Source organism: Grammomys surdaster, unplaced genomic scaffold (genome assembly GCF_004785775.1).
Source record: "Grammomys surdaster isolate TR1022 unplaced genomic scaffold, NIH_TR_1.0 374, whole genome shotgun sequence".
NCBI classification, from domain to species: domain Eukaryota; kingdom Metazoa; phylum Chordata; class Mammalia; order Rodentia; family Muridae; genus Grammomys; species Grammomys surdaster.
The window spans coordinates 1,264,560-1,275,448 of record NW_021604793.1 but is presented as its reverse complement, the minus strand read 5'-3'; the positions used below and the strand labels follow the sequence as shown (position 1 = coordinate 1,275,448).

The following is a 10,889-nucleotide window of genomic DNA, read 5'->3' as shown; positions in this document are numbered from 1 at the left end:
TGGGTTTTCAAGTTTAAGGAAACTCGGACCTTACTTCTCCTCCACTTGTATCTGGAAGTCCTGACCTAAGTTCCTAGGCTGTGCACCCCCAGATTCTTCTCTTGGGGGAGAAGTCAATGAACCTTCTGTTTTATAAACCCCTAGTGGGATGAAGACTCCCCACTCTGGCTGTGAGAGGTAGGGATAATATGTCTCCTTTGCTCCAGTATCCTCCTCAACTCTGCCCTGTCCTTTCTCAAACCACAAAATGAATTCAGCCCTCCAGCCCAGCCCCTGTCCCTGTTTGCATCACCCCCCCCAAGTGACCACTGAGCCAAAAAAAAAAAAAAACTGAGCTAAGAGGGGGACTCAGGAGTTTTCCTTCAAAGCCAGCTTGTGGGAAAGAAGCCCCTCTGGCCGGCCCTCACCCAACCTGGATGTCTGGGCCCCCTTCTCAGACCTTACTGCTCCTGAGAGCTCCCCAAGGTAATTCGTTTTTATTGAGTCTTCACCCCCTCGCCCTCGCTCTTCTCCCGCGCTGCCCGCGCCACTCGGAGGGGCTGTAATCTAGCTGTCCCCGCCTGGCCTCCCCTCCCCTCCCGAACCGGTTGTAAAGGAAAATTGCTCCCAACTTACTAGGGTCCAGGTCGGCCTTCTCCTCTTTGTGCTTGCTGCCGGCCAGCGCGTCCGCCTCGGGCGAGGGCAGCGTCTGCGGGGCGCGGTCGCGCAGTTCCCCGGGCGAGCCGTACATGTAGTCCGGGTAGCTGCGGCCGTCGCCCGGGCCGCAGTCGGCGCGGCGCCCGGGGTAGGCGTCGGGCTTGAGGGCGTAGTGACGGCCCCCGGCCGGGAAGCTGGGGAAGGAGACGGCGCCGGACAGCGGCTCGAGCCAAGTCCGCATGTAGCGCGTGTCGGCGCCGAGGTGGGGCTGGGGGCCGTAAGGGTGATAGACCACGGACGACTGCGAGGGCACGGGAGCCCACGACGTGCTGAATACAGCCGGCTTGGGCGCGAAGCTACAGGACGGAAAATCGCTACAGTCCGGCACCAAGCCGCTGGGTCTGGCGGCGGCAGGGTGAGCCCCGGTGGCCGGAAACCTGGACGCTAGGAGGTCTTCATTGTCGTGAGAGATGAGAGAGTCCACGTAATAGTTACTGATGGGCCCCGTCGCCGACATCGTAACAGGGTTTTACATACATAAGATTATTGTATGAACTGTATATGTACTTTTTATCTGCTCACAGAACAATCAAGGCAGGTAATTATTTTTCCAGCCTTTTCCCGGCAGCTCATTGGTTCCCCAGCCCCCACGTGATCGTATTTACCCAAAAATACGGCGCGGATCAATGCGCAGGGGCTTTTTTTCCCCCTTGCTTTTTCCCCCCTTTACCACCCCCTTCTCTTTGCTGATCCCCGCGACCTGCGTTTTCCTGGCGATTTGCAACTCTGGACCCAAGGCGCCAGACAGCCCCCCCTCCCCGGACGAATCATATCTCATCAGGGACCCCCCCCCCTTGACCATGTGCAGCCAAAAGCAGATGGCTCCCCCTACCATGAGGATTTAAAAAAAAAAAACAAGATGAAAATGCCAGTCCCAGAAGCCAGGGTTCCTGGACCCCCAGAGCTGAGATGGGCTCTGGGAGCCCCACAGGGGCGGGGAGGCCGGACGAGGTAGGTGGAGGAACTATTTCTTGACGTAATCTGTCTCTGTCGGCTCCGACGCTCCTGCAGTCTCTGAGTGAACGGAGATCAGCGATTGTCAGTTCGGAACGTGGCTTTTAAAAATGCGTTTTTAAATACTGTGTATGTATGTATTTCTTGCAGGAACAGCAGTACCAGCAGCGAGGGAGGGAGGGTGGGAGGGGACTGAATAAGCTGAGATGGAGGGAGGGTAGGAGGGAAAGGGGAGAGTTGTTCTGCCCCTGGCCAGCTCAGTTTCCCAAATCTAGGGTATGGGAAGCTTGGTAAAGGTGGTCTGTGCGGTGGGAGGAGTGAAGCTTGGGAATCTCACACACCTTTATCATCAGCCTCACAAGTCTCCTCTTGCTTTGGCACAGATAATACAAGCCTTTATTTAAAATTTATTGTCTCTGTTTCTTTGCCAGTCTGAAGAAGTGGAGGAGCTACACAAGTTAAGTGGGGCATCCCCATCCCAGCTGCCTGCTCACCCTCCTTTGCCCCCAGGTCTATCTCTGCAACACCCTCCTCCCTCCCCCAAAGAAGTCACTCGGAGGTTCTGTCTGCAGAGAGCCAGGGTGAGAACGGGCAAATCGAGAGAGCGACCTCGGTCGTGGGCAAGTAGCTTGTTTTTACGTCCTTCAATAAAATTTTTATGAGGATCATTTGATTGTTCATAAATGTGTCTTTCATTAAATAAAATTGTAGGCTGTTTTTGGAACGAAAAAAAAAAAGCAACGGAGGGCTGGAAGAAGGCAATTTCTTTGGGGTCGGATGGAAGAATTCAGAAAGTGGCAATGTGATTGAAAGGGAATATCAGACAACTTGGATTCCACCCTCCCAATAAGTTGACTGCTATCCTCACCCCCTTGAATTTGAGGTTTGTTGTACACACAGCCTAGGTTCTCAGCAGACCTCCTATGGTGGTTTAGCAAATGGAGGGCTTTGAGCGTGCAGAAAAATCATAAGTATGGGTGCAGGAGAAAGGGCAAAGAGGTTGGTTGTAGGGAATGGAGGGACAGGTGATATCCTCAGAGACTTGCTGCACCCAGGCAGAGGAGAATGAGTCTGAAGGAAGGATAGTCTTCAGAGTCAGAGGAAAGAGTCTATGCGAGGGGAAATAGGCAGGAGCTGAGGCTAGGATGCAAGATCTGAAGGCAGCTGGTTAAAGGGCTTTCCAGATTCAGCCAAGTCTGCCTTTATTCCTCTCTCCAGTCTCCAGAACCAGACCAAACTCTAAGTGTGGGAATGAGAGCTGGCTTTCTCCTAGGTTTGTCTATTTCTTCCAAGGTGGGAAAGTGCTAGAGAAGATGGCATGCGTGTTGGGGAGGGGCAATGAATGTTGGGGAAAGGGTACAACTGCAGTATTTAGGAGAAACTCAAAAATCACAGGAGCCCTCCCCAGCCCCTATGGGCTTCCTCCTCTGGTTCTTCTCTTTTCGGTATATCAGGGCTGAGTTTTTTTTTAAGGTGTGTGTGTGTGTGTGTGTGTGTGTGTGTATGTGTGTGTGTGTGTGTGTGTGCAAGGAAGTGGCTGGTTAGGAAAAGGCACTCGGAGCCTCAGATTAATTCACCTCAGCTCTCACTGTCTTCTCCTTAGGGCTGGACTGGCTGGAAAATCCAAATTACAATAAGAAACAGAACATTTCTATGTCCTTGATATAGTCATGTTAGCTGTCAATCAAAAAAAAATCTCCCTCACTAGTTCAAGGAGCAGATAGGAGGTTCCAGTCCCTCTGTAGAGGCTTTCTTCTTCAAACCCCTAGCATAGTCAGCACCTCCCCCAGGCATGGGTGCCTGGGGACCCAGCTTGGCTCATGGGCAGTTGCTGCCAGCAAGGAGCACAGACATCTAGTCTTCAGTGGGGGCCGGGGCCAGACTGAGACCAAGAGGACATCAAGGGACAGAGCCTGAGACCAATTTAAACAGATCACCAGGCTGGAGGAAGGAAAAATAGAAAAGAGGGGTTAGGGTAAAGAAGAAGAAAAATATAAGAATTAAAGGAAAGAAAGCAGGCAAGATAAAGAGACCTAAGAGCAAAGAAAGGAAGGTTTTCAAAAAGCAAGGGAGAGTGGGGTGATGAGGCACAGGCAGGACGGGGCAGGGCGCAGGCTGGCCGAGCAGCCATGGCATTGTGCAGTTCTCTTGCTTGCCGGGGCTTTGCCGCGGGACGCTCCCGGGCGCGGCGGCCACTTCTGTCTGGACACAAAGGAGCAAGAGGCCTCCTTTCCATCCCCTCTGGGAGACCTGCTCCGGTGGGTATACTAGGCCTCTGGGACACCAAATCTGATATTAGCCCAGCAATCACTCTGGCTGCTGGGGGCTGAGCTACATTCTAGGGAAAGAGGAAAAAAATAGAAGAGGAAGGAGACATCATGCCTGCTCTTTCTCTACATCTTTACTAGATGGACAGGGCCTGTCTGCCTTTACCTCAACGTTCTCAAACAGAAGTCCTCAAGGACCCTCTTCTCTGGGCCTCTTCTATTTGGGAAAGCCCCTCTTATAGACATCTTGACTGTAATGAGACTCCCTTCTCTCCTTCTCCTTTTGAACACTGCCTTCTTTTCAACTCTTAAGCAGCCTGCACTCCCAGCCTGCCTACCCTGCAGAGACTGTGGCAGCTGGGCAGCCAGGGGTACTATACAGGGATCCCTGCTGCCCTCAAATCCCCCAGGAAGCAGAAGAGAGACTGTTGCCTTTCCTTCCTTTTGGGACCAAGAACTCCAGACCCTCCCCACTCAGAAGCAGGCACAGCTGTGGACCAGGAAGCAGGCCTTGCCCATAGGCCCCTCCTTACCAATGTTCCATTCTGTTATGTCTCCTGGATAGAGGTAGCTTCAAGAAAGGGGTCTGATGAGAGACTGGGAGTCCAGAGGCCACTAGGCCCAGGTCCTTCATGTGGGTTGTGACTCTCATGTTTCACATTTAAAAGCTAGCAGGTCAGGGCTGTGAAGTGGACTTTTCAGGTTTTCCCTAAACCTAGGCTTGTAGATATGGGGGCAAAGAAATGGAGATGCCAAGAAGCAAAGTCTCATCTTGGGGTTCAGTTATTCCCTCTGAATCTCCTATTCTATTCTATTAAGACTTTCTCTCATCTACACAACTCCCTTTCAATTGTTCTTAGCATCACTGGGGCAACCTGAGGAAGCTGGGAGTCACTGGGGGACAGAGGGGAAGAAAGCCCAGTTCTAGCTGACTGTTCTGTATTCACCTTACACCCCCAACAGATTTCAGTAGGCACAGGAGAGGAGTCCCCTGAGGAGGGAGGGGCAAACCTCTATCACCTCAAACCTGGGCAACTGAGAACACAGTCAAGCTAGCACCGTGGGAAGGACAGACAAACAGATAGGTTAGAGTCATCCTCCTCCCTCCCCCTACCGGGTGTCTCCCTTTTAATGATTTAAATTCCCTCCGGTTCAATCCACACCGTCAAGTTCGGATTAAATTTAAAACAGGCTTTCTCCCGTGCCCCCAGCGGGCCATACCGGCCGCCGCAGGCAGAGAGCCGGCTCTCTGCTCCTCAGCACCCGCCCTGAACCGAGGAGGCCCTACTCCATTTGCTTTCATTTTCCTTCTCCCCCCTGAAATGGGCTCATTTCGTCTCTCCGCTGCCCTCTCCCCTTCCCCGCCCCCTCCCTGGTTCCCTTCTAGTTCCCCCCCATCTCTCCTGATCCCTCTTTGTTGGGAAAAACACACCCACACACAACTCCTCCTAGCTAAGGCCTGAGCTGGAAGCAGAAACTGAGCTCTCCTGCTTGCTGCGAGGAGACCCGCGTGCTACCCCCACCAAGGTGGGTATCTGGGATCCCTGCCACCACAAGAGCCAGGCCCCCAAGCTCAGCAAGCGTGAAACCCCCAGGGCCTGTGAACGTGGCCCTCTCAACGCCATGGCCTGCCGGGCCTGCCTTTGCGCCGGCGCCCCCGCCCTGCCGCTCCGCAGCAAACGGGGTTATTTCCGGCTCCCCCAACACAGTCTGTTTTTCCAGCGTGGGGAGTGACTGGAGAGGGAGCCGCCCCAGAACCAGGGCTGCCCTGGGCTCTGACTCAATGGCTCTGAGCGCGTTGTTACCTGATCTTTTGTGTGATGTATGTATCGAAAGGAAATTTGCAGTGACTTTGGAGCCCAGACTGAGGAAGCGGAGGTGGCGAAAGGAGAGACAATAAGGGCTCGAAGTACAATTAAGGAGCCACAGCCGCGGGCCCCTCCCCGCCCTCCCTAACCGACTGGAGCTGTCTAGCTTCAAACATCAGGGCGACTCGCGAACCTAGAACCGGAAAACTCAGCCCATGACCAAGGAGCCAAAGGACTACGCATCCAGAAAAGAGGAAGAACTCTCCCTCTCAACCTGGGGTTGTAGTAGCCAGCCCTGCCGAGTTTCAGAGAATCCAATGAATGAAAGTACACATTCCGACGACGAATTTTTCTGAGCGTTTGGAAGAAGTGCCCGGGTTTGGGAAGTCTCAGACAGACAGGCAAGCGGCTTCTCCCAATCCAGACAGACTCACAACATGAGTGTGAGACTGAAATCATACACAGGTTGAACATTCCAAGGCCTCCTTGCCAGGCATGGTGGGCGCCGATCTCCCTACCTTCTCTCCTGCCAGGGCCTTAAGCAGTGGCCCGGAAGACTTGGTACCTTGGGCTTGGTCCAATCCCGCCTCAGAAAGCCTCCGTTACCTGCTTCTTGGCTCTCCTCGGCCACAGAGGCAGGGCAGCGGCCTCCCGCCCAGGGAGGGAAGCCCTGGCCACCGCAACCGCCGCCACCCGCCCTCCTTCCCTCCCTCCCTCTTTCTCCCTCCCTCCCTCCCTCGCACGCTGTCGCTCGCGGGGCCCTCCCGCGGACAACCTGCTCTGGACCAAATCCAGGTATCTCCGAAAGGAGGAAAAAAAAGAAAGAAAGAAAAAAGAAAGAAAGAAAGAAAGAACTGCGTATACGGGGGGTGGGGGGAACCCCATAACTGCATTTATTTTCATGCTCTGATCATTGGTTCGACCCTAGTTTAGTCGTCCCGGATACAACCCACCAGCCGCAGAGATGCGCAGGGCCTACAGCCTCTCCCATGCTGACCGCCGTGCCCCGCGCACTACACACTCCCTCAATACTCCTGGTTGCCGCGCCCCCGGCAACCCAAACACCCAACAGACCTCAAGGTCCTTCCTACAGACTCAACATCCGGTTGCCTGGCTCGCCGCTGACCACAGACCTGCAGTCCGCTCTGCTCAGTCTGTGGTTGAGTTCCACACACAGTCCACCTTGTCCCTGTTCTTGTGCCCTGCCCGGACACCCTTCCGAGTCCAGCCATCCGCTGGGCTACACTTGGCCAAACCTCGTCCCCAGCAAGGACCCACACAAAGCTCTGTGCGCTAGTCTTCTCATTTATACTTCCCCATCCCCGCTTGCCGCCTTCACGTCACCTGTTCTCTAGGAGGGCTGCATCTTCCTGCGAATGAGCCGAAGCAAGGCCGACTGCTGGGGTGAGGTCCCAGGAAGACCACAGCGGATTAGCTGGGCTGAGCCTAAGCCCCCACTGCCGGCGAGACATCTCAGAGATCAAGGCTCTCCTTGGCGAGCTCTTGCCTTTTCCTCCTTCTCCCGCAAGTCTCAAACACAGGCCGAGAGTTCAGCTCTATAAATCCTGCTCCCCTTTCCCATATCATAATTAAAAAAAAACAGTAGGGGAGGTTTTAACTTTTATTGCGATTTCTAGAGTTGGGCTGCGGAGCATATATTAAGTTTACGCTTATGTGCTCTCGGCGGGGAGGGTCCTTTAAGAAATAAAAATCCATCTTAATATCCTCAGACGAGAGAGATAATTTTTTTCCCTCCTTTTCACGCTGTTCCTTCTGAAGACTCCCTTCCAGCGAAGCGAATAAATAATTACCATCGCCTTAGCCATGATCCACAGTCCCAGGGCCCCCGGGGTGGACTCTGACCATCAGACTGGCCCTCACCTTGGCCCTATGAGACCTTGCTCCATTTCTCCAGATCTAGGGAGGAGACTGCCCTGACCCCTGACTTCGTGGCCATCTCCTTTAAACCCATCATCTTTGAAATGGAAATAGGGGCAAAGTGACTCAAGGCACAGGAGCTCTGTATTGATAAATTTTGGCCCATTGGAGCGATTTCTCCAAAGCCAAGAGCTCTTGAACACCTTGCTCCAGCCAGAGGCTCTCCTTACGCGCAAACTGGCTGTGTGCCTCAGAGACTCTGAAGTTAGAGATTATATGGGCTCCCAAACCAGGGGATTCCCTTACACATCTTCCATCACCAACTGGCCTATCTTTCTGGAAACCTCCCCATTTCCCTGGGAGCCATAGAGATTTAAATACTTTTCCTCACACAAAGGGATGGAGAACAGATAGGACCGACAATTTAGCTGAGAAGGGGTAGAATCTACTCCCATCTTCTCCTCCAATGTCCATAGAAGTCAAAATAAATTACACACACACACACACACACACACACACAGAGAGAGAGAGAGAGAGAGAGAGAGAGAGAGAGAGAGAGAGAGAGAGAGAGCCTAGAAGGGACAGATAGAAAAAGAGACCTATACACGTGTAATGAATTTAAAGTCACATTCTTTTCTTCCAGGACACCATGTTGATAATACAGAATTCTCCATGATAGTTTGTTAGAGACATGGTTATAGTCTGTTTTCATAATCATAAGTACAAAAGAGTCCCAAGAATCTGGCCTCCTTTGGGTTTCTCCTTTTCAGAGTCTCTGAGAACAGAGCCGCCTGTTTCCCTTTTTCTCAGATCATTACCTCCCCCACCCCCCGTTTTTCCCTCTGAAGACCAGAAAACCTTTTTTGAGATCCTCACTTGTAGAGACCAAGTCCAGAATTAAGAAAGCCAAAGGGAACAGAGTGGAGGAGGTCTGTAAAGTTTCTCATTGCTCAGATCTCCCTCTGCCCCATTCTTCTCCTCTCTGCCCCCTACCATCAGCCAACAGCCTTCTCAACAATATGGTAACGGTGGGCGCTGGCAGCTTCTGTTTACCCAGACATTTCCACAGAACACAAGGACAGGCAAATTCCTAGCAGCCTCAGACAGGCAAATACACAGACCAAGGCCTACCGGTAACAGACAGACCAGAGCTGGGCTTTTGCCCTCAACAGAGTGTGTTGAGGAAGGTTTTGACTTGGACTTGGTGTTTCTCCATTAACCTACTCACTTCCTATATCCATCCTTTCCCTGGAGATGGAGCTATGGAGGGAAGAACAAGCTACTATTCAGAGTTCCCTAACTCTTTGAACATCAACATCCTCAGTTTCCAAAGGAGCACTGCTCTCTCCTTAGTGGTAGCAGGGAGAGACTTTAGAGATTCCTTCCTCTTTCTAAGAGCTTTTCTGTCCTTTAATGACTCTGCCCCACCCTGCCCCCCAACTAAGCTGGCCCACCAGGCCAAACTCAAACTCTTGTATTTCCTTGGAATTGGCTGGACCTTCTTTGTCTGTCTCTATCAGCTGGGCTCAGGAGACAATGGCTACAGGAGTTGGGGGGGGGAGGAGAAACCCTCTCCCTCCGTTCCAGAGATTGGGACAGGCTGAGGAGGAGACGGTTGTAAAGCAGGGTTGTCCAGAATCTGTCCCATGGCCCCACTCACAGCCTGACCTCCTCAGTCTGCACCCATTTTGCCCTATCTGGGATGGATGGTGGGGCAGCCCCACAGGGGAGGGAAGGGTTAGGGGGAGATGAATTGGGGCCCTCGACGAAAACCGACTGATGTAACTCAGGCAGTTTCTTGTTGCCGAGTTCAAAACTCAATCCCAACAACATGAAACTACCTAAGCCACAGATCAGCTGAGCAAGCAGGGCCGGAGTTTAGGCTTTGCATCTATCCAAAGGAGAAGGGAAGGGGCTTGGGGAAGGAAGAAATTCAGCCCGATCCCCTTTCCGCCCTTACAATCTCCCTAAGGACCAGAGAGTGGACTTTAGGTGGCTGGGTGGATTGAGGGTCTGGATTGAGGGTTAGTCTCTGGTATAAGCAAGTTGCATTGGGAAAATCTGGTGAAATGGAACCTCTAGCCGCCAAATCCCTGCCCCACCCCCAGTACTGCAGTAGAGCTATCCCCCTGCATCTGGCCCTGGCCCTGGGGGAAGCAAGATCGTTCTTCCACTCTTGAGCTGGGTCTCCTGTCTTGTCCATCTGACTACCCTGTACTCTTCTCCCAGACTCTGTCTCAGGCTTCTCAACAAACATGGGTGTCTAGACCACAGCGCCTGTGCTCTGGAGTCACTTCCAGACAGGCCACTTGTCTGGCAAATCCCTATAGCTTGGGAACACTAAGACCAAGAACATGGACAAGGCTCACACCCACACCAGCAAAACATAAGAAAACCCAAGCTTCAAGCTCCTTCTACCTTACAACCAGACAGAGACACCTAAACTGATGGGTGGATCTCCAGACGCTTCTAAGTGCCTTCAAAGATAAAGAAGCCAAATCCACCAATTTACCCCCTTAACCACCGAACCCCACAGCGGCAGTGGGCCAGGGAGGGAAGGAGAGGGAGCTCATAGCCGCTGCCCTCCACTGCCGGCAGCCACAGGAAAATCCGAGGCTCTCAGAAAACACAGATGCCCGAAACACCTTCCTCCGTGCTCTACGCGCTGCTCTCCGGGCACCTGGGGACGCTGCTAGTCCTCAGTCGACCGCCAAGAGAAGAACAAGAAACCGATTCTCTTACCTTGTCGCCGCCTCCTCCTTCTCTTGCTGCCGCTGGCGCTTCTGTAAGCTGCTGTCGAGGGCGGGGGCTTAACTCCTCGTGCCCCTCTGGCAGTTAAGTTTATTCCTCTGTTTAGATGGGTGGGGGTTCCTGAGGTACCCCCCCCAGCAGTGGTGGGGTGCATCCAGCCCCAGTACCGAAGGCAATCAGATCCGTCTGCTCCTCAAGATTGCAGTTTGCTCTCTGCCTCTTTCCCTCCTCCAGTCACCTTTAAATGCATCTTTTACTGCAGTACCACATTATATTTGCAGATCATAAAATCCACCTCTCGCGCGCACCAAGACCGTCCTGACATTACTGTTTTATGACCTTGACTTATTGTGGTCACCTGGATAATATTTAAATCAACGTTATGGTCTCTCACTTACATTAAACCCGCCAAGAGACATTCTGGAAAGGCTGTAGGAGATGAGTCAAACACAAAACACACACATATCCATACACTCAGTGTTTTGGGGGAGGGAGTGTCGCTAAAAAAAAGCCACTAAAAACAAAAAACCATCCA

General features: G+C 52.7%; 1 protein-coding gene across 1 annotated transcript in view; it reads right to left on the bottom strand.

The window, feature by feature from the left end:
- The window catches only part of Hoxc9 (homeobox C9), a 7,526-nt gene extending 1,734 nt beyond the window's left edge, over positions 1 to 5,792 (bottom strand). Inside the window, exons 1-2 of the mRNA XM_028781158.1 lie at positions 5,723 to 5,792; positions 616 to 1,710 (exon numbers count right to left, since the gene is read on the bottom strand). Of these exons, the coding sequence (XP_028636991.1) occupies positions 616 to 1,153 (538 nt within the window). The 5' untranslated portion in view covers positions 1,154 to 1,710; positions 5,723 to 5,792. The remainder of the gene's footprint in view (positions 1 to 615; positions 1,711 to 5,722) is intronic.
- Positions 5,793 to 10,889: the final 5,097 nt, after the last annotated feature.